At 42.7% G+C, this 23,860-nt stretch overlaps 1 protein-coding gene across 12 annotated transcripts in view; it reads right to left on the bottom strand.

The window, feature by feature from the left end:
• Vps13b (vacuolar protein sorting 13 homolog B) overlaps nucleotides 1-23,860 on the bottom strand; it is a 576,579-nt gene that overhangs the window by 15,957 nt on the left and 536,762 nt on the right. For 11 of the 12 annotated variants that reach the window (XM_039079215.2, XM_039079218.2, XM_039079219.2 and 8 more), the window contains 2 exons: nucleotides 8,830-8,948; nucleotides 3,880-4,685 (listed from right to left, as the gene is read on the bottom strand). In XM_039079215.2, the coding sequence (XP_038935143.1) occupies nucleotides 3,880-4,685; nucleotides 8,830-8,948 (925 nt within the window). Of the gene's footprint in view, nucleotides 1-1,608; nucleotides 1,677-3,879; nucleotides 4,686-8,829; nucleotides 8,949-23,860 lie in introns of those variants that run through there. The other variant, XM_039079221.2, reaches the window with a different exon arrangement.

Below are 23,860 nucleotides of genomic sequence, written 5' to 3'. Positions count from 1 at the left end.
AGGGGTTACTGAGACCTTGAGTTCAGCGCTTTCAACAGTCGTGAAAAGTGGCCTGTTTTCCCTAAAATTCCCTTTTCACTCTAGAACGAAGGGTGTCATAAGCTTCTTGGAGCAAAATATGGGAAATAACTCATTCTCTGTGAATTCATAAATGGTGAACTTTCATACTTTATAAATCACGGTGATCTTCTGGCAGCCTTGCAAATGGCTTTAATATGACTTCTGTGCCCAAGCCTCCTGTACTCCTGTAAAGGGAACCATGTGCAGAGAACACCGCCAGCTCAGGCAGGCACTCTGGGCTGCAGGTGCTCACAGACTTTTCTCCCTACCTGCCTTGGCAGCGGGGACTACCTGGGGGGGGGGGGGTACAAGCCAGATGCTAAATAGGGTGTTGCAAAAGGGATGCAAGCTTTGACAAGGATGGAGGGTTGCTTCCTTAGAGTGGAGCTAGAGCCAAACCAATGTCTCTCCCTGAACCCTAGCTTCGGCTGTGTAAACATCAATGACAGGGACACACTGATTAGTTAGAGGGAAGTGCTCCCCCACCGGTGTCCCAGGAGGGTGGCTTTGGGTCTGCTTTCCTATTTAAACTCAGGGCTTGCCAGGAGCTGGCCTGCTCAGTCAGTGGCTTGCTTACAGCCTTCTGCCTTGTGGGAATGAGGCTATGGTGAGGTCCACAGCAGCTGCCTTTTCCCTTCCGCCTGGGGTGGGGACCGAGGGCTCTACCCCGAGGACTCCACGGGCAGGCAAAGACCAGGGGGAAGAGGAATCTGAAAATGTAACTTCATTCAGGAATCTTTAGACTCAACCCAGTACTGTGGCCTTTTCATTGGGAAGGCTGTGAGGAGAGGCCCAGGGTGGGCTCTGTTTCCTCTCTCAACAGCAATTCTCTGTGACAGAGATCCTCAGTAAAGTCACCAACCGAAAAGGAATGCCAAGTCCCCAGGTCACTACCAAAGCAGAGAGGAAGGAACTTGCATAAACGGAAAGGGGCTCAACCTTTCCGTTTCTGAAACATTAGGTTGACAACATGGGTGTCGAGCCTGAGGACTGACAAATGAGGAGCCACATGGGGCCACAGCACTGCTTGTAGAGTCCCCGGACAAGGCCAACAGTGCCACCACCACTATGCAGCCTGACCGCTGAGCTCCTGGGGTCAGAGCTGTATGGACACAGGAGGCCAATGACAATTTGTGTGTTTACAGTGTTTCTACTGGCAGGAAGCAGGGGACACTGAGGTAAGAGTACCTCAGTAAGGTATTCACAGTCTCTGGCTAGAAAACCTAGGAGTTTTCAACCTAGTTGAGTTTACTTGATGCCTGCCCCTGTCTAAATAAATAAATGAATAAATGAATGAATGAATGAATGAATGAATGAATAAATGAATGAATGAATAAATGAATGAATGAATAAATGGATGGATGGATGGATGGATGGACGGATGGATGGATGGATGGACGGACGGATGGACGGACGGATGGATGGATGGAATAAGTTATTCCTGAAAGGTACTCTGAGGAGGTAAAATAAAAAAGGAGATTCTTCTTAGAGAATGTCCCAGAATGATCACAGGTTCCATCTGAGGGCTGGCTTAGAGACCGTGGTTTCCCTTACGCATGTGAAAGAGTCTTCTGTCAGGCAGAGACCTCCATGAGGCTTCCTTCAGGTTTAGGAATCTGGGAAGAGATGGGAAGACCCACCTTGACTGTTAATTTCACCCAGTTAATGAGAGCCCTTGCCAGTTCTTCCGAGCCATATGAAAGGTGAGACTGGTCAGTAAGTCTGTGATCAGTGAAGCCTGAAGCCACCAGAGGGCTGTTTGTGGATGCAGATTCTACTTGGTCAGAAGGAAGCAAGGATACCCTTTACTGCTTTCTGTAGAGGTGAGTGAGGTGGCCCAGCATCCAGCAGGCATGGGTTCTAAACCCTGAGAACCAGAGCATGGGCCATTAAGCTTCTGCCAACTGCCACCACCTGTGGGTGTGTACTCCTGTATAGTGCACAAGCTGTGCCCAGTGTTCTGCTGATTTAAAATGTTTAGTGCTTTATTTATTTATGTGGCTGGGGGTGTGCATGGGGGTGTGCAAAGGTATACACTTGTGGAGGCCAGGGGACAACTTGTTAGTCAGTTTTTTCCTTCCACTCTTATCCACACAGCTGGACAGCAGCCATCTTGCTGGCCTATTTATTCTGCACATTTAAGGGATAAATGGCCAGAACATACATAATTCTTTTCTTCAGTGTCTTTAGGCTACAAGTGGTTGAATCTGTAGATGTGAACCCAAGGATGCAGAGGTCCATCTGGCTTAGTTTCTTGTAGATTTTGTTGGTGACCTGAGTCTATAAGAGTGAGAGCTGGAGGAAGGCAAGAACCTTGAGAAATTCTCAAGCCTACCTTCTTCCTTTGAATGGAGCTGTTCATTTCTAGTTAGCAGTTATATATTTTTAAAGCCTCTTTAAATGACTCCACAGACTTTCCTAGAAATGAGGTCAGGGTGTTTTAAGCATCCCAGCCAGGAACCTTGAGTCCAGTGGGTGAATGCCACCCCATATGAGGTGGACACAACCTGCTCCCTTCCGGCTAGCCCTCTCCCACTGTCCACAGGAATGCTCGTCCATTCTCCTTGGGCCTGCCAGCTACCCTCCCCATAGCCTTTCTAGCTCTCAATTTTCCAATGACTTTTCTTTCAGGTAATATTCAGACTGACTATAGGGTTTTAGTGACAATGTTTTCAACCCAGTTTTGGTATTAAAATTTCTTTCCTGCTATATATCGAGAATGAGATAACCACAAGATTTTTAATTACAAAAAGGCCAAAGAGAATGTTCTCATGAGATCTCTTTGCTCTCCAGTAAAGCAAGGCAGTAAGTTTAGCACAAAGCCCATGGAGGCCACAGTTACCTAGGCCCAGGTGGAGTCTGTCCTTTAGCTCAGCTTTCCAGCTTGGTATCAGCTGTGACCACAGGGAGCCTTCCTTCTCCCTAGGACTCTGACTAGAGCAGCATCTACCAGAAGGGTAAGTGTCTGGGGTACTTACAGATATACATATCTATTCGGTTTGAAATACTCTGCATTATTTTTAAATGACTCCTTAGCAAGGTGGAAACATTTTCTTCACTGTTATGCAAACTATCCAGACAACGGGTCATTAAGGCTCTCAACGGGAGGTCGTCAAGCTATCCCTGCTCTCTCTGTATTTCATTAAGGGAAGGTTTAGTCTCCAGTAGCAATGATTACTGGTCCCTTACTAATGGTAATACAGTCACTTGCTGCCATAGCCTGAGTGGTCTATGGGAATTCATTCACCAAGCACAAGGTTATCATGTATATGAACTCATCCTTCAAGTTCTTTACTGGAGTAGATTTAACAAAGTCAAGAGTGGATGCTGCTTGACATGACTGTTAGCAACCTTGAGGACCAGGCTATCACCCTGGACCTGTCTAAGAGTGACCCAGAGTCAGGAACACATGCTCTGGGCACAATGACTGTAAAGTAGTTGGTGGCCGAAGGTAGCCTAATTTTCACATTAGCACACGGTGTGTCCCATGGAAGATTCTGTATGCGCATCAAACACTCCCTGTAGGCTCTTCCAGCCAGGCGGGAAACTTACTTCTCCCTATGGTCCTCACTATAAACAATCCCATGGTCTTAAAACTCCACCTTATAGCTGAAGACACAGACTCAGGAAGGTTCAATATTCACCCAAGGTTTACACTGCCAGTCCAGACCTAGACCCAGTTCTGTTAGATGTGTGGCCTACATATATCACCCAGCCCTTACCTGCTCTCCCGAGTGTTGTGCAACAGATAGCCCTCTCCACAGTGTACCATTTCTGTCATGTGTTAGCCCATCACAGACCCTTCCCTTGCATCCTCACCTGCTCTGAAAAGAGCCCCGGCAGCATAGTGCATGGCCAGTGCGTGCACCAGTTGCCTCGCTGTAGTGAACAGCGGTCCTCTTTCAAACACGGAGAAGGAGAGAGGAGTGTGGTCGGAGGCGATGTACAGCTTGAGGGAGGCGTGAATGCTGACGAGCAGGCTCACTGGCTGGATGACCAGCTTCCGTAACTTCACTGGGTTCACCAAGGCCTTGGCATGCTGTGTCACCTGCATGGGCAGCAGCTGCTTTCCTGTACGGAGCTGTGCATGGTGACCAGCCAGCCTGCTGTGAGGAAGGTAGGTGTCAAACAAAGTTTTGATGTAGTATACGAAGGTGTCCTCCACATACAGCCGTGCTGGTTTCAGTTCAAAAGTGAACTCGCTGACATCGAGGAGGAAGTCCTTCCCTTCAGATACAGTGAGGCAAAGTTTGATGAAGCAATTTTCCTTGTAGTCCTCCAAGTCTTTGCTGGAGACCAGGAGACTGTGCACTTTGGAATACTGAGCAGGCTCTGTTTTCTCTCCTCGGCAGACCAAGACAGCAAAATGGAAACTGGACTTGCTATAAAGCTGGTTGTCCAACTGCAGGTCTCCACAATAGACCTCCACACCGTAAAGCTGGAAGAAGCTGGAGGGAGGCTCTTCCCCTGGGAGGACACCAGGCACACATGGAGACACATGGAGAAAAACATTGTCCAGAGTGAGCCTCAGTAGTTCAGATGGTGCCTGGTGTGTGAGGTCGTCAGACACTGCCAGGCTCAACTGGGTGATGAACATCCTGAAAGTGACCATCCTCTCCAGAGCTCTAGAGAAAGGGCAGAGCTTATTAGTGCCTCTGGTTTCTTTCTTATTTGTTTGAGGACAGTGTCTCACTGCATACCCTCTGATGGGACAGATTCTCACAACAAGGGAGACCTCAACACTCTGGACAGAGCTAGTACACTTGATGGTTACTGGGGATGTTCCCACTGGGACTGTTACAAGCTCTTGCCATGTTTCTGTATGTGTTTTCTCTTATCAATGCCAGGTACATCATGGTAGAAAGTGAAACAACATTCCTTATATTAAAAAAGATAAGCTGAGGGGTTGGGGATTTGGCTCAGTGGTAGAGCACTTGCCTAGCAAGTGCAAGGCCCTTAGTTCTGTCCCCAGCTCCAAAAAAAAGAAAAGAAAAAAAAAAAGATAAGCTGAACGGAAAAAGAAGAGGTCAGCATGGACCTATCAACCCTGCACACACACATGCACCTACCAACCCTGCACACACACATGCACCTACCAACCCTGCATACACACATGCACCTACCAACCCTGCACACACACATGCACCTATCAACCCTGTACACAAACATGCACCCACCAACCCTGCACACACACATGCACCTACCAACCCTGCACACACACATGCACCTATCAACCCTGTACACAAACATGCACCCACCAACCCTGCACACACACATGCACCTATCAACCCTGCACACACGCATGTACCTACTAACCCTGCACACACACATGCACCTATCAACCCTGCACACACATGCACCTACCAACCCTGCACACACATGCACCTATCAACCTTGTACACACACATGCACCTACCAACCCTGCACACAAACACATACCTATCAACCCTGCACACACACATGCATCTATCAACCCTGCACACACACATGCACCTATTAATCCTGCACATTAACTTTTCAAGAACTCCATTCTCCCTGTCCCTAGGCCATCAACTCACACATCTCTAACTGGCTGTTTTTCACCCCAGGAGAGCACTGCTTCTACTATGCCCACAGAGTTTCTGTGCTCCAGCCTCTCCCATTCTATGCCTAAGAGAATGGAAATCTCCTCATGGTTTCTCTATCCCTAGATAAGACCTGCCATCCAGCAAGCACTTGAAGCATGACCCAGAGAAGTATAAGTAGGCACTGTGCTGTTCTAACTTTACCTCCACAGTGTGCACTGTGGTTGCTACCACTGACTCATGCCTTAGACACCATTTCTGAATACATGTGTGAGCTTGAGACTTTATTCTCTAATTTCGCTATACTGTTGTTTTCTTTCTTTTTTCAACAAACACTTCTGGACAATGTAAGCATTCCTACCTAATATTATTTGAAATATTATAAAAAAAATAGCAGGGTCCAAACTAATGAGTTTTTTGTCATATATAAATACAAGGAATTTATTCTTAAAAGTCCTAAATAAATGCATTAAAAGTGGTTCTATTATTTTTATTGTAACTTAATTTTCTGATTATAAAATAAATAAATCCATTATAGAAAATTATTCTATAGAAATTAAGCACTGAAAAATCCACATTTTAATTTTTTTCTTCCAGTATTCTCTATTTACTCAGCTGGAATGAACATACATGTCTCTCTCTATATCTATATCTATATCTATATCTATATCTATATATACATATATATATATCATAATAGGCTTCTTTTACTTTACATTAGATGCTTCTAGTCCACTACAACCAAATAACACCTATATCCTGTGATATATTTGATAAACATTTGTACTCTTAATATCACATCACTATAACTAACAATGAAATAAACACCATTGTGTATATCCTTGTCTCTTGTTTTCATAGTTTTCTGAACTCTTAAATCTTTTCAGAGGGAATTTTTTTTTTTGGATGAAGTGTGAGTTTGTTTATATTTTTGGAAACAAACAGATGAACCTCATTTTTATATACAATATGCTAGTCTATGTTTAATTAGGAATTTGGCAGTATTAATAATCAGAGTTACTGTTAAAAGGAATGTATTACATCTTGTTTTTAAGTTAAAAGCTTTTTTATTAGATATGTTTTTTATTTTTATGATCTTCCAACTTTATTAAGAACCTAAAATTATTCTAAAATAGAAACATTTTCCCCTCCCCTCCCCCATATGGGTATTCCCCCTATACATCCCCCTTATTGCCCTCCCCTCCCCTCCCCCATATGGGTATTCCCCCTATACATCCCCCTTATTGCCCTCCCCCATATTCCCCTGCACTGGGGGTCCAACCTTGGCAAGACCAAGGGCTTCCCCTTCCACTGGTGCCGCAATAAGGCTATTCTCTGCTACATATGCAGTTGGAGCCCTGGGTCAGTCCACGTATAGTCTTTCTCGGTAGTGGTTTAGTCCCTGGAAGCTCTGGTTGGTTGGCATTGTTGTTTTTATGGGGTTGTAAGCTCCTTCAACTCTTTCAATACTTCCTCTAATTCCCCCTAAGGGGGTCCTATTCTCAGTTCGGTGATTTGCTGCTAGCATTGACCTCTGTATTGGACATGCTCTGGATGTGTCTCTCAGGAGAGTTATATCCAGTCCCTTTCTGTATGCATTTTTTAGCTTCATCAATCTTACCTAGTTTTGGTGGCAGTATATATATATGGGCCACGTGTGTGTCAGGCTCTGAATGGCCATTCCTTGAGTCGCTGTTCTAAACTTTGCTTCCATATCCTCTCCTATGAATATTTTCCCCCCTTTTAAGAAGGAGTGGGGGCATCCGCTCCTTCTTGAGCTTCCTGTGGTCTGTAGATTGCATCTTGGGTAATTTGAGCTTTTTGGCTAATATCCACTTATCAATGGGTGGATTTCTAACCCAGCATTCTCAACCCTTCTAACACTGTGGCCCTTAATACAGATCCTCACACTGTAGTGACCCCCGATCATAAAATTATCTTCACTGCTACCTCTTAACTGTAATATTGCTACTGTTATGAATTGGAATGTAAATGTATTTTCCAGAGGTTTTAGGTGACACCTGAGAATGGGTTGTTTGATCTCCAAAGGGTCGTGACCCACACATTGAGAACCATTGCTCTACATCAATTATTAATTATCAATTATTAATATGTAAGTACGTGGTACTAAGAGTGCTCAAGAAAATGGTACCAATTACATTCCTATGGCAACTGTATGTGAGGAAATGCTACTGTTAATTTGTAGGTACTATCTTATTTATGTTACTACCTTTGAATATTTCTATTTCCTCTTCCTGTAGTTTTCCACTCATGTCCTCTTTTATTCTTATTTTCTGTTTTGGGAGGAGGGGTATCTTTGCATTATTTCTACTGAATTACATGATTATTTTAGGTTAAGGATATTAATTATTTTCATGGCTTTATATTTTTTTTATTTATTTGGGGGGTGAATGCTTATGCCCTGGTTCATGTATGCAGGTTAGAGGATGATTTGCAGAAGTGGTTCTCTCTTTCTACCGTGTGAGCTGTGGGGATGGAACTCAGATCAGACCTGGTAGAATAAACTTCTCCTAGGGGCCGCGATGCCATTTCCCCCTCACCTAACTTTTTGAGACATGGTCTCTCACTCAACTGTAGCTTTGCACTAGGGTTGGACCAGCTGGATGGCAAGCCCCCAGGGTCTGTGTGTCTCTAGTCTTTTAGCACTGTGTTCCCAGGCCTGTGGTGCTGTCCTTGGACGCTGGTCTCTGGTCCTTATGCTTACACAGCTGGCACTTTACCCACTGGGCCATCTCCCCAGCCTCCTCCACTACAGATGTGTATCAAAGGCTCTAGGGGCTATGTTTATATTTACTGTTTACTGTTGATCTAATTGCAAAGTCTAGTTATTTACAAAGTTGTTTTGTGGATTTAGAGATCCTAGCTTGCATCTTATAGTAGTAATAACGTTATTACTTGGAAGAACATGTCTTAGCTTGAAAATCAGTTTGCTGAACTTATCACAGAACTGGGAGACTCAAGAAAAACGCTTTGTTTTTATTATTATATTATTATTATCATTATCTATATATGCTAGGGGCATAATTTAATAACTAGATTTTTACTCGTGGATCACATGATAATTAACCAAAACCTTTAGTATGTGTGTGGAGACAACAAGAATGATTAGTATAGATTTATAACTTTGTGATGTGACAAGAATAATAAGTAATAGGTTTACAATAAAGAAAGCTTATAAACCCACCTGCTGGCACTCGTAAAAATGGGTCCTGCTTTTCCTTCTGGAGCTAGAATGATAAAGACTGTGCCACACTGTTGGGCGATGTCCACATACACATAGCCAAAGCCAGTGAGGAATACAACCTGCCAAAAGAATGTTCTGTATCTGATTAATAAGAAATAAGAGCACTGTTGAAATGGCTGACTTAAAGTATCTCAAGTTCTGATTCAACATGCAAACACTTTCTAACCATGTGTACAGCTATTTGGTTGACTTGAAAAAAAATCAAATCCAGATTTTTCAATATCCAGGCTGTGGGGTTCACAGAAACAATGATGGATGACTGGGTGTGAGTGTCTTCATCCTCTGCCTTTTGGAATTGGCACTAGCCTTGCGTGGGCTGGAGGCCAGCCACGGACCAGCTTTTTGTGTGCATATGAATTGCTATGGGGAAAAAATGTATAGCTCAGGACTGTAAATGCAATGTGCAAACCTTTTCAGGTGCTTGCATTTTGACTTGCTATTACAGGGACAACCCCATAGGCTGAACATAAAAGATAAACTCTCTCCAAATCTACTGATAAACCCCAAGATCCCTCACATGACCAAAGACTTCAGTAAGTTCATTTGCTTAGTTTCTAAGTTAAGTTTTCAGCCATGAGAAGCTAATGGATAGGAGAGCCAGTGCAGCCAGCAGAGGAGATGTCCTTCAGCATTAAAGAGCAGTGCTGCCTACATGGGTGAGTATGTGAAAACAACTGCAAGGACACTGTGTTCATAGCTAAGGTCACCAGGGAGAGGCATGAGCCTTTGTGTGCTTGAATGCTGGGTCTTACCATCTGCAGGATCACCTAGGTCCAAGGCTGGACCTTCATTATGGTTAATACAGTGATAACAGAGCAAAGATGGACAACCCCTAGATGGAGAAACAAGCAGTGAGTGTGTTCTAGCAGTACACGAAGGCACCAGGGAGTGTCTATACAGACGCATGGGAAAGAGTCATGGACTCACGCTTGGAAGCAATGTCAAGCCTCTTTTACTGTGGCTCCTTCCAAGGAAATCCTGATCGTCATAAACTTCCAGGGCACCTGGACACCAGCCTGCCTCTTCTTTCTCCCCATTGTTCCCAAGTGTGACCAAGGCCTCTGCCCTTACCTGCATTCACCTCCACTCTTGGGCTCTCTGTACTGGATCATGCCCCAACCCAACTCAGAAGGTGTGCGTCTTTAACAGTTTACAGGACAGCCTACTCTAGGAGGTTGCTACACTTCCAGTCCCTTCCTCAGCTCTGCATTCTAACAGCAGTTAAACACATTTCTACATGATTACAAAGCTATCATTACTATCTATTGGCTAATTACAGATCTGGCTCACTAGAGTCTAAACTTTTTAAGAACAAGAAAAAGCCAACTTGCTGTGCACGTCTTCTATATAGCTAAGTCTCCCCAACTGTTTTCCACAAAACATTTCAAAGGACTCTATATCCTGAACTTTCTCTAACTGTTGCAACATCAGAACAAATTCAATTATCATAAAATTAAAATATTTTGTCTAAAATATACAAATAAATGAATTACCAGAGAAACATTCCCTGTTATAAAAGCCACTGCTTGGCTGGCCAGATGGCTCAGCAAATAAAGGTGCTTGCTATCACAGCCAATGAACTGAGTTTGATCCTCGAGATCTACATGACGAAAGGAGAGACTCTATTTGCGAATATAAGAAAATCTACTAGAGAATCTACATAGAGAATCTAAGATGCCTTCTGTCATTGGCCTCGGCTCCCATGTGTACATATCTACACTAAATAAATAAAGGTAGTTTAAAAGAAAATCAAAGGTACTCTTTGTACAAAAGCTTTTCTCCCATTCAGATATTCAGTCACCCTTTGTAGGCTAGTTTTTTACCAGGCTACAGATCTGGGATCACTAACTTGGTGTAACCTTTTCAGCTCCCTGTCAGTCTTGTCTGTTACTTGACCCTGTGATCCAGAGTTTTAGCAGAGCTGTCATGGCTCGAGGAAGGAAATGAAATAATCAGGACAGAGAACTAGTTAGTGTTCAGCTCATCCTCAGAGCAATCTCCAGCAAATAGGAAATGAAGATGTTTAAACAGTCTAAGGGAATACAGACAAGAATGCCTGATGGATTATTATGTACCCAGGGGACTTTTGATAGCAAGAAAATTAACCTAAACTTTCAGGGTACTTCTGACTAAAATGTCTAGACATTAATTTTTGCTGTCTATGGCCCCTTCCCTCAATACTGAGAATGAAAGAAAAAGATTCTGACCCAGAATACCTCTCCTTGCCTCTTTCTGTAGTCAGAGTAACAAACCACAACTTTTTACAGTGCAGAGGACTGAGCAGGAATTAGCTACTTGTGGTGATTTGAATGAGAATTGCTTCCTTAGACTTTAAGTGCTTGGCCCCCAGTTGATGAAACTGCTTATGAAAGATTAGGAAGTGTGTCCTTGTTGGAGGAGGTGTGTCAATGGAGGTGAGCTCTGAGGTTTCAAGAGACTTGGCCAGTTCTAGTATTCTTTCTTTGCCTCCTACTTGCAGATCAAGATGTGAGCTCTTGATGTTCCTGCCACCATGTCTATGCTATGCCAAGCCACGCCATGCCATGCCGCTATGCTGTGCTGTGCTGTGCTGTGGCTCTGCTATGCTGTGACTCTAAGCCTCTGAAACCATGAGGCCAATTAAGTGCTTTCTTTATAAGCTGCTTGGTCTCGGTGTGTTGTCACAGCAAAAGAACAACATTAAGATAATACCCAAGAAAGTTAAGGCCCAATACCCAGGCTTCCAGAGATTTCAAGGACATCCTAGTCTGCCTCTGATGGCACCATCATTCAGTCACTTTATCCAGTCTTTGACAAGAACATAGAGAACCTATTAGGAATCAATCATCAGGGAAGATAAAATCATATCCTTCAATTGCTCACAGATAGTGCTAAGTACAGTGCGTAAACAGTGTGACAAATGAACATCTTTCAGAAAAGTGCATGATGCCTGCCTCTGTCCACACGTATGAGCCACCTTGGCATGTGTGTGCACATGATGGAATCAAGAGTGTTGTGTTCATCTTCCTTAGCACTTTTGGCCAGCACATCCAGGGCACAGGACAGGCACATGATGTAAATAGCTGACTTTGAAAAACAGCTCTGTGGCAGACCTCCGGCACCCTGTGTCTAGCTCCCCATAGCACAAAGCAGGATTATGCCCACCCTTGCAGGTCACATGAGAAGCTTTGGCCAATAGGCTGAAGGTTAAAATAGACATAACGCTGAACTAGCACACAGGAGCCAGAGACACCTTCCTCCCTTTTCATGCAGACTAGTTTCTGTTACAGATCAGTGCGTGATCATACTGCCCACTGCCTGATACTGGAAATACAGTTTTACTGCAACAGCGCTGTCTGCAATAATGGAGTTAAGTTGCACCAGAGACAATATGGCCCTACAGCGTAAAATGATGTCTCTTCTTAGAGTTGCGATATACCTCACGTCTAGGTATTCATGCTCTTTTGCAACCCTTTTCTACATTGACATCAAGCTATGATTCTTCCTTTAGTTAACAGAACATTGGCAAACAGAAACTTAGAAAAGCTTGTGCATTGACTTCTTGCTGCCGCATAGGATTCCTGGTCTGGTTCACGCAGTAAAGGCTATACAGTGAGAAAGCTGACCAGATCACCCAGATTAAAGTAAGTTATTCCTCCACACAGAAAAAGCACCCAGACAACTTATACAGTTATGAGAACCTGTTCATCATGGTTATAAGCCAAGGTCTTCAGATAGCCTGCCACAATGGAATAGATACAGGTGACAGAACCTCTATTGATCTGGGTCCCTAAGGGACCATAGCCCCTAATGACAAGCACAGGGCATGTAGCATGAACCTAGGCACAATCCTGCTTAGACTACAGATTCACACAGAATAGAGGCAGGGTTCTAGACAAACATTAATGTAAGAGGCCCTGGCTTAATGGTCAGGCAGTTAAGGTGGACAGTGAAAGCTACAAAATGGGGTTGCCATAGAAATGTCAAAGCATTTTGTCAAACTATTGCCAGAAAGTACTCAGGAGACAAATCATAAACCCAGCATAGAAGATGACGGGCTTGTAAACACACTGGCAGGATTGCTGGCCATTGCTGGCTGTGTCTAGTAGTGAATGAGAAACAACTGATATGGACATTCTGCACCTCACAAAATAAAGTGCTCTGCAAGACACTGGTGGCCCAGTGTCTGCACTCCCTTTAGTTTGGATGCAGAAATCCTAACTGTGCTCCTCATTTGATTAAGAAAGCCCTCTCAGTTCTTCTGACACGAGCAGTTACAGTAAAGAAATCCCCTTGGCTATCACTTCTTCAGTTCATTCTGTTTCCTACACATGGAATAAAACAATTCTACACATCCACTAAACCACAACTGAGCTTTACTCCTTCTGAGTAATGGAGCATGCTATGCTGGGATTGATGGCTACCCATGACCCAGGAAGTAAGGCCTCACCGGACAATGGATTTGCCAGTCCCTTGATTTTGGACTTCCTAGGCTCCAGAAAATGAGAAATAAATGCTACTTATGAGCTTCCCAGTCTACAGTACTTGTTATAGTAGTCCACAGAGACTACTTTTAAAACCCCAAACAGCAAGAGATAGCCTAGGAATGAAGGTGGGTACACAGTCTGAGAACAGACAGCAGGTAGCAAGATTACGGGTTAAAACTTTGTAACTGTCAGAGTGAATCCAACTTAATGCTATACTTTTAGTACAGAAGGACTTAGGAATAGTGCACACAAAGAAACAGGCTTTTTAAAGAATGAGAATTAGTGACTGCCTGGTGGGTGGGACTTGGGTCGGTAAGAAGTCAACTGAGCTTTGGAGGAATCGCAGTGGCCTTATGAATCCAGGCTGAAAGGAGCTGATTATTTGAGCAGCAGCAGGAGCTTTGTATGGCCAGGAAGATGTCCTAAAGAGTTCTGAGATGCTCTGTGCTCAGGAAAGGCACAGGGCTTGCTTCAAGAAGGCTTCATGTTTCAGGTATAAACTCCTCAGGATGTTCCCAGAGATACTTCAGAATTGGCATTGGCAAGAGGCTGCACCATGTCTCTCACTTTCCTCTTTTCCACACTGGAGACATTATCCTGTTCTATGACATAGCAGGGAAGTCCTTAGGTCTACAGACCTGAAAGGAGAGGAATATGTGGATCCAGTACCCTTCTGCATCGGGAGACTACAATTCTGATGTAATGAGTGGGTAAACCTTTTATTTATTTCATGTGTGGGAAAAAGAATGGACTGAATGATTGATGGCCAAGGAGATTTTTCTTGAGGGGAACAGAGGGAGGCAGTGGTTTGTTACCACAGCATGGCCTAGCCAGTCAAGAGCATGGCATTTAGTTCTAGCTTACATTTTCCACTGCACTCTAGTCACCTGCTTGTGTGGGAAGGCCTGGGTAGTTGTTACAGATAATCCTGCCTGTCAGCTCGGCAGGATTTAGTACCATGGACAGCCTGGGTGCTCCTGTAAGGGTGTTTCCAGAGAGTTAAGTGAGGGGAGAACTGCCTGAGCTGAGACTGTTCTATGGGATGGGGTTCTGAGCTTCACAGGAGGAGGGAAAGAGTGGGTCGAGCACAGCCCCCCTCTCTGCACTGAGTGCTGAACCCTCTGCTCCGTCCTGCTGGGGGGGCCTGTGGGCCTGAGGAAGCCCCTTCACACCGAAGACTCTCTTTTCAGGTATTTAGTGACAAAGGGAAAACAACTAAGTGAACAAGCTGTATTTTATAATTACACCAATTTAACTGTCCCACATAAATCGGTTTTGAGGTGGCACATAGCAGGACATTGTTGGAAGCCTTCCCCTTCTACCACCTTATGTTTTCCCCAGCAGCCCCTGAGAGGACCAGGGAGGCTATCAGAAGGGACTTAACAAAGCACTACAGCATGGTAGGCCACATAGGCCACATTAAACTTAAATAAAAGTTAATCTTGTCATTACTTTCTTATGCTGACCCCACCCCCATTTTCACTCCCTCCTTCCTCATTTGGTCCCCAGCTTTTATTACAGCACTTCCTGATTAGTTCCCGATTGCTCCTGCCTCCCTCAAACTCTCCTGTCGTTTTCCTTGGGTGGAAGACAGGCACTGCTATCTTTCATTCCCAGGCTGGTCTGGTTCCCCTTTAACAGCCAACACTGTCTATTCCATTGTCTGCCCCATTGCTGTGCTAAGGAGGGTTTATTTCACCTCACAGCTTATGCCCCTCATTAGCCTTCTCCTAGCCTGCTTTCTTCTAGCTGCCAAAACCACAGGCCCAGAGGTGGCATCTCCCACCAGGAGCCTGGGCTTCCAGGAGAATTATCAGTTAAGAGGACACATGGAGTTGCCTACTGCCAATTTGGTGAATGCATTTCTCGGTTGAGGTTCCTTCTTCCAAAGGAACTGGCTTGTGTCAAGTTTACACACAATTAGCCAGGACACAGGTCCTGGGACACAGGTAAAGCGCTTTGCTAAGCAATCCTAAAGACTATGAAAACGAGAATCAACCCTAGAACTTGTTCTTTGACCTCTACACTGTGACCCCTACATTGTGTCACAGAGTATGCATTCTAACACACACACACACACACACACACACACACACACACACACACACACACACAAGATCTTTAGATACTTTTCTTCCTTCACTGAAAATTCTAAGTTTAAAAATGATAAAAGGAAATGATATTGTTTCCCACTTTAGAAATTTTAAATTAAAGATGGTACAAAACTTACCTTGTATAGGGGATTGTTATGTCTACAAGGAGCTGAAGATATGGTAATTAGGAATTTTATTTTTTCAGCTGATTTAAGCTATGACTCATTTTTCATTAAGAAAAAAATCCATGCCTAAATTGGGAAGAATAAGTTTAAACCTTGTTACTTATATACCTATGTGTGAAGTATTTGTTGAAAACTTTTCTTTAAGTTTCTTAGGTTGTTTCACAGAACCCGGGTGGTCCCCAAACTTATTATAGCTGAGGATGACCCTTACTCCTATCTACTCCCAGATGCTAAGTGCTAAGATTACAGCTATGCATGGCCAGGCCTTCTTTCCCTTCCTATCCCCCTCCTGCTTTCTTGTTCTTTGACAGGTTCTCATGTAGCCCATGCTGGCCTCAAACCTGGTCTACAGCAGAAGCTGGCTTTGAATGTCTGATCTTCCTTTCAGTGCTCACCTGCTGGGGTTCTAGCATGCACCAGCACACCCAGCTGTGCTTCGAGTTCTTTAAAAAGTATCTCAGCTCGAAGCATAGTGCATTGTACATTTTATGGACCTTGCTTCTGAAGAGGTCTGTGAGTATGCTACGAGACTGTCTTCTCATTTGTTCAGGGAGAAGGGCGTAAGTAGCAGCCTGCAGGGCTCTGCTCTAAGCTTTCTTTCTGTTTAAACTCCCAGTCCACTTACTCCATCTACACTGAGGGGACTGTGGTAGACTACTGGCAGTATGCTTAGAGTGTCTGAAATAAGCAGCATTACAGATATATACATATGTAATTATTATATATTATATTATTATTATATACAGTATCATATAAAGTATTTGTACTGGGGAAATAGTGACAGTAACTGAAGCAAAGCTTACTAAACCTTTTGACAACACAATAGTGTCATTTACAAAGCTCATGCTTATGATTCATGGACTGAAGTTAAGTTTTCAAAAATCTCTTAGTATTTTAAGTAAGTTGGTGATTCAATGTTGGGCTGAATTCACAGCTACCCTTGGCTGTACACAGCCTGGGATATGACCCTCTCAGTTGCTGGCAGGTTGAGGTAGAAGTGCTTGTAAAGTCCTTTGGGCTGAGGCATTTGGTTGGTGGCTAAAAATAAAGATTTGGAGCTTAGGAGGAGCATGAGGGCCAGGGAGATAACGGAGTGAATAGGTGACAGACTAAGGCTAAGGCTATGAAATGAGTTATATCTATCAGAAAGAAAAAGGAGCAAGAGACATTGCTAATGAAAGGAAAGCTAATGAAAGGAAAGCTTTGATAGGGAGATAAAAAGAGAACAGTATATATTCTGGGTATAATTTCACCATCTATATGCTTTCTGAAAAACATTTCAGAGAAATCTCTGCTGCTGACTTCTTGCTTTATAACATATAGGAAACTGCAGACCAGGGCATTGGAGGACACATAAAAGTGGGTGACAGTTTGCTGGTGTCAGTTCTGGCTCCAACATGGGGTTGGGACATATGAGATAAACAAGAAAGCAGCTCCAGTACTGTAGAGCTGCTAACTCAGACACTCACTTTGATTGACAGTGTCTTCCATATTCAAATCCCTGGATGAAGGGTAGATACCAGTTGTGTCAAGCAGTAGTACTCATGGCGACTCCTGTGGCATGCACCAGTATACACTGATTGTCAACTGGGTCCTGGCTCATGAAGGCCCTTAGTGGATGCACCCCATGATAGTTTTATTGATATGACATATGTTTAGCATACTTTAAGTGCTTTTGGAAACACTGGGTTGCAATAGACTATGGAGTAGATAAAAGTACTTTCTGGTATGTTACTGGGAGTTCCATGAGGTGCTGAGAAGAAGGTATATTCTTTTGTTCTGGGATGAGATGTTCTATAAATATCTGTTAAATTCATTTAGTTAGAAAGAAAGTGTGTAAGAGAGCCATGGGTTTTCTTACTTAACATACTTTTTACTTGCTTATGCAAGGACACAATGAAAGCAGTGCCAGAGGAAAACTCATATCTCTGAATACTTTCAAAAAGAAACTGGACAGAGCATACACTAGCAGCTTGACAGTACACCTGAAAGCTCTAGAATAAAGAGAAGCAAATGCCCCCCCCCCCCCAGAGGAGTAGATTTCAGGAAATAATCAAACTCAGGGCTGAAATCAACCAAGTAGAAACAAAAAGAACCATTCAAAGAATCAAAAGAAACCAGGAGCTGGTTCTTTGAGAAAAATCAACAAGATAGATAAACCCTTAGCCAGAATAAACAGAGGGCACAGAGACTGTATCCAAATTAACAAAATCAGAAATGAAGAGGGAGACATAACAACAGAAACTGAGGAAGTTAAAAAAAATCATCAGATCCTAATACAAAAGCTTATATTCAACAAAACTGGAAAATCTGAATGAAATGGAAAAGTTTTTAGACAGATATCAGGTACCAAAGCTAAGTCAGTATCAGATAACCATCTAAACAGTCCCATAACCCCTAAAGAAATAGATGCAGTCATTAAAGGTCTCCCAAACAAAAAAAGTCCAGGACCAGATGGGTTCAGCACTGAATTCTTTTAGACCTTCATAGAAGACCTCATACCAATACTGTCCAAACTATTCCACAAAATAGAAACAGAAGGAACACTACCCAATTCATTGTATGAAACCACAATTATGCTTATACCTAAACCACACAAAGACCCAACAAAGAAAGAGAATTTCAAACCGATTTCCCTTATGAATATCGATGCCAAAATACTCAGTAAGGTTCTTGCAAACCAAGTCCAAGAACACATCAAAACAATCATCCATCATGATCAAGTAGGCTCCATCCCAGGAATGCAAGGATAGTTCAATATTTGGAAATCCATCAACATAATCCACTATGTAAACAAACTCAAAGAAAAAAAACCACATGATCATCTCATTGGATGCTGAGAAAGCATTTGACAAAATTCAACACCCCTTCATGATAAAAGTCTTAGAAAGATCAGGAATTCAAGGCCCATACCTAACACAGTAAAGGCATATACAGCAAACCAGTAGCTAACATTAAACTAAATGGAGAGAAACTTGCAGCAATCCCACTAAAATCAGGGACCAGACAAGGCTGTCCACTCTCTCCCTATCTATTCAATATAGTTCTCGAGGTCCTAGCCAGATTAATTAGACAACCAAAAAAGGTCATAGGGATACAAATCGGAAAAGAAGAAATCAAAATATCACTATTTGCAGATGATATGATAGTATACTTAAGTGATCCCAAAAATTACACCAGGGAACTCCTACAGTTGATAGACAACTTCAACAAAGTGGCTGGGTATAAAATTAACTCAAACAAATCAGTAGCCTTCCTTTACTCAAAGGATAAACAGGCTGAGAAACAAATTAGGGAAACTACACCACTCACAATAGCTGCAAATAATATAAAATACCTCGGTGTGACTCTAATCAAGCAAGTGAAAGATCTGTATGATAAGATATTCAAGTCTCTGAAGAAAGAAATTGAAGATCTCAGAAAAATGGAAAGATCTTCCATGCTAATGAATGGCAGGATTAATATAGTAAAAATGGACATCTTGCCTAAATCAATCTACAGATTCAATACAATCCTTATCAAAATTCTAAGTCAATTCTTCACAGAGTTAGAAAAAGCAATTTTCAAATTCATTTGGAATAACAAAAAACCTAGGGTAGTGAAAACTATTCTCAATAACAAAGAACATCTGGTGCAGTCACCATCCTTAACTTCCAAGTATATTACAGAGCAATGGTGATTAAAAACTGCATGGTAGAGACAGGCTGATAGATCAATGGAATAGAAGTGAAGACCCAGAAACGAACCCACACACCTATGGTAACTTGATCTTTGACAAGAAGCTAAAACCATACAGTGAAAAACAACAACAACAACAACAACAACAACAACAACAACAACAACAACAACAAAACAGACAGCATCTTCAAGAAATGGTGCTGGTTCAATTGGAAGTGAGCATGTGGAAGAATGTAAATTGATCTATTCTTATCATCTTGTACAAAACTCAAGTCCAAGTGGATCAAGGACCTACACATAAAACCTGATATACTGAAACTAACAGAAGAGAAAGTGGGGAAGAGCACAGGGGAAAATTTCCTGAACAAAACACCAATGGCTTATGCTCTAAGGTTAAGAATCAACAAATAGGACCTCATAAAATTGCAAAGCTTCTGTAAGGCAAAGGACACTGTCATTAGGACAAAATGGCGACCAACAGATTGGGAAAAGATCTTTACCAATCCTACATCTGATAGAGGGCTAATATCCAATATATACAAAGATCTCAAGTAGTTAGACTCCAGAGAATCAAATAATCCTATTAAAATATGGGGTACAGAGCTAAGCAAAGAATTCTCAACTGATTAATAACAAATGGCCGAGAAGCACCTAAAAATATGTTCAAAATCCTTAGTCATCAGGGAAATGCAAATCAGAACAACCCTGAGATTCAACCTCACATGGCTAAGGTCAAATACTCAGGTGACAGCAGATGCTGGCGAGGATGTGGAGAAAGAGAAATACTCCTCTATTGTTGGGGGGATTGCAAACTGGTGCAACCATTCTGGAAATCAGTCTGGAGGTTCCTCAGAAAATTGGACATAGTACTACCTGAGGACCCAGCTAGTCTACTCCTGGGCATACACCCAAAAGATGCTCCAACATACAACAAAGACACATACTCCACTATGTTTATAGCAGTCTTATTTATAATAGCCAGAAGCTGGAAACATCTCAGATGTCTTTTAATAGAGGAATGGATACAGAAAACGTTGTACATTTACACAATGGAATCCTAGTCAGCTATTAAAAACAGTGACTTCATGAAATTCTTAGGCCAATGAATGGAACTAGAAAATATCATCCTGAGTGAGGTACCCCAATCACCAAAGAATACCCATGGTATGCATTCATTGATAAGTGGATATTAGCCCAAAATCTTGGAATACCCAAGATAAAATTCACAGACCACATGAAGCTCAAGAAGAAGCACAACCAAAGTGTGGATGCTTCAGTCATTCTTAGAAGGGGGAAAAATACTCATAGGAGGAGATAAGGAGACAAAGTATGGAAAAGAGACCAAAAGAATGGCCATCTAGAGATGTCACACCTGGGGATCCATCTCATATACAGACACCAAATCCAGACAATATTTCAGATGCTAAGAAGTGCATGCTGATAGAAGCCTGATATAGCTGTCTCCTTAGAGGCTCTGCCAGAACATGACAAATACAGAGGCAGATGCTCGCAGCCAACCATTGAACTGAGAATGGGGTCCCCAATGGAGGAGTTAGAGAAAGGACTGAAGTAGCTGAAGGGGGTTGCAACTCCACAAGAACAACAATCCCAACCAGCCAGAGCTCCCAGGAAGTAAACCGCCAACCAAAGAGTATACAGGGATGGACCTATCTCTCCACCTGTATGCATATGTAGCAGAGGATGGGCTTGTTGAGCATCAGTGGGAGAAGAGGCCCTTGGTCCTGTCGAACCTTGATGTCCCAGTATAGGGGAATGTCAGGGTGGGGAAGTGGGAGTGAGTGCGTGTTATCCCCTGAAAGGGGATAACATTTGAAATGTAAATAAATAAAATATCCAATAAAAGAAAAAATGTTAAAAAAAGAAAGAAAAGAAATCAGAGTATAATTAAAAAAAAGTTAAATCAAGTTACTGCTTTACTAATGGAAACACTGGTTAGACCACATTTACAAAACTGTGTAATTCCAGTTGCCAGATTTGAAAAAGGGAGCATAGCACACTGCTGTGTTCAGTCAGGGTTAACTATGGTGATGTGTTGGGAGATCACATTTACTGAAGGAGTCCTTCAAGGAACCAGAATATTTGGCTTGGGTAAGGGAACACTTAGAGATGTTTAGGCTACCATCAAAAAACTGTAGTGTGAAACAGAGGGGAAGTCTTAGACCAGTGGTTCTTATCCTTCCTAACGTTGCAACCCTTTAATACAGTTCTTTATATTGTGGTGACCTCTAACCATGAAATTATTTTTGTTGCTATTTCATAATTAATTTTGCTACTGTTATGAACTATTACACAGAGCTCTGTGTTTTCTGATAGTCTCAGGTAGCCCCTGTGAAAAGGTCATTTGCCCCCAAAGGGGTCATAAAGATAGACACCTTCCATTTGTCTGAGGGAGAACAATGCTTCCTAACATCTTCACTGGAAAAGCTACAACTACAACACAGGGATGCTTTGAGATGAGACTCATGGAAGGGGCTCTGTACTAGGCCAAACAGGGAGTAGAAAGTTGACCAGAGGCTGGTCACTGACCTCTCCTTGGTGGAGGGAAAACAACACTTGGGAATTTATGAGTAGATCCAGGAGTCAACTGGCTGATTACACTCTGTAGGCTGCAGCCTCTCATCAGCAAATAAATTAAAAAAGCTAACTGGCCTGACCAGTGGAGAGCCTGTGGTGATCAGTGATCTACCTTGGACTCACTATACCCAGCTATACTTCTTTATTTACTCAAGATCTGGAGTTGAGAATTGTGCCTTATTTGGGAACATGGCAGTGGTGTCGTGCTCTTAGAATCTTGGTACTTGTGAGGTGGAGAGAAGAGGATCCTTGGGGCTCCCAAGCTGACGAGAGACATTGTCTCAATTGTTTTTCTTTCACATTTAATGACTCAGAAATAACACACATAGGAGGTGAAAAATGGCTTCATGGGTAAAGTGCCTGCAAATTGAACATGAGGATTTGAGTTTAGATCCAACAATCTCAGTGTTCCTAGAGCGAGGTGGAAGGTAGAGATAGGAGAACCTCTGAAGAGACCCTATCTCAAATGAAGTTGAAGGTAAGGACTGTGACTTCCACATGTGTGCTGCACATACATGTGTCCATACTCAGATGCATGCACATATGTGTACACACGTACAAACAAAGATAAAAAATTTACTTTGCATAAACAGTCTAATGACTTCTCATGATCTTAGGTTGGAGCCCACCATTTTTGTTAGGTCACACATGGTCTTATTAAGTCCTAAATGCCTTAGAATTCTGTCTTCTCCTTTTCTTTCTCTACACCACATCCACATTGGCCTTTAGTACTCTAAAGGGAGTATGTGCCACTCTGAGCTTTGAAGCTTCAAACATGTTCTTTCTGCTTAGAAAATTCCCTCACTCTCTACAGCCTTGGAAGTACTATGGTAAGCCCTCACCCAGGGGCAAACTCATAGCCCCAGAGAGCTTCCTTTGTGGATGTCTGAGTTTGCAACAGCATAACTGCTTGTTCTTACTAATGACTGTCTCTCTCACACGCCGAGTTGACAGCGTGGCTGTTAACGTCTTTTCTCAGAATCACCAAGCTTTGTGACTGGTACACATCATAAATCTAGTATTTGTTGGCTGGACGAAGCAGGCTGTAAATAGTTGCTAGTCACATAGTAACTTCTGTGTGCTTTCTGTAGCTTGCTTAGTCTTTTTAAAATATACCATTGCCTAACTACCAAAAACAAGGTTCTGACTACCAGAAACTGAAATCCTGTATGTCATGACAGGGTTCCAAACGATTCTGCTGATAGGATCAAAGTAATGACAAAATTATTCATGCAAATTTGTTCCATATGCCTTCACTGTTGACTGAGATTCTCTGGGTTCAAAGAACCCTTCTTCCTGAGGTTATATAATTTTTTGTATGTATTGTATCACATACCCTATTTCAAAATTATAAAACATGACACTGACCCAGGTAAAAAGGAGCCTGGAGATGCAGCTAGGGTTGGCAGAAAGCCTGAGCTCATAACAAGGTTTTGAGTGATTTCACTCTGCTTATTTAGGTTAGGATTGAAACCCAGGTCCTGAGAGGCTCTAGAGGTCAAGGCAGTGCTACCTAGGGCTGCTTTCCCACCAGGAGTCTGCTATTTCTCTTCCCAATGGTTATATGCCTGGGTATTATTGAAGGTATATGTGAGAGGGTCTGAAAGACATCTTCATGGAAATGCACCGTCTGCAGGACATATGGCACACAGCTCCTAAAGGATATGGGAACATGGGGTGCAGCAGAGTCCTGCCTCCACAGGTGATAAGGTGTTGGGAAGTACTCTTCTGAGCTTTGAAGTACCCACAGTACAAAGGGTGAGGAAGTTTAAAGTGAATGGAGACTCCCCAAATGTAGTTAGGCAGGGAGCATGGCTATTGTAAAGAATTCCCCAGCCATACATACGTAAGATTTTAAAATCTCTATGCTGATGCAGTGAGCTCCAGGATTTCTTTCGTGCAGTGCTGAGACTGCAGACATCTGAGGCTGCATAGATGCTCCAGGTTTTCAGCT

This window comes from Rattus norvegicus, chromosome 7, assembly GCF_036323735.1.
Source record: "Rattus norvegicus strain BN/NHsdMcwi chromosome 7, GRCr8, whole genome shotgun sequence".
Lineage (NCBI taxonomy): Eukaryota > Metazoa > Chordata > Mammalia > Rodentia > Muridae > Rattus > Rattus norvegicus.
Note: the sequence above shows the minus strand (reverse complement) of the source record. Positions and strands in the feature narration are given on the sequence as shown.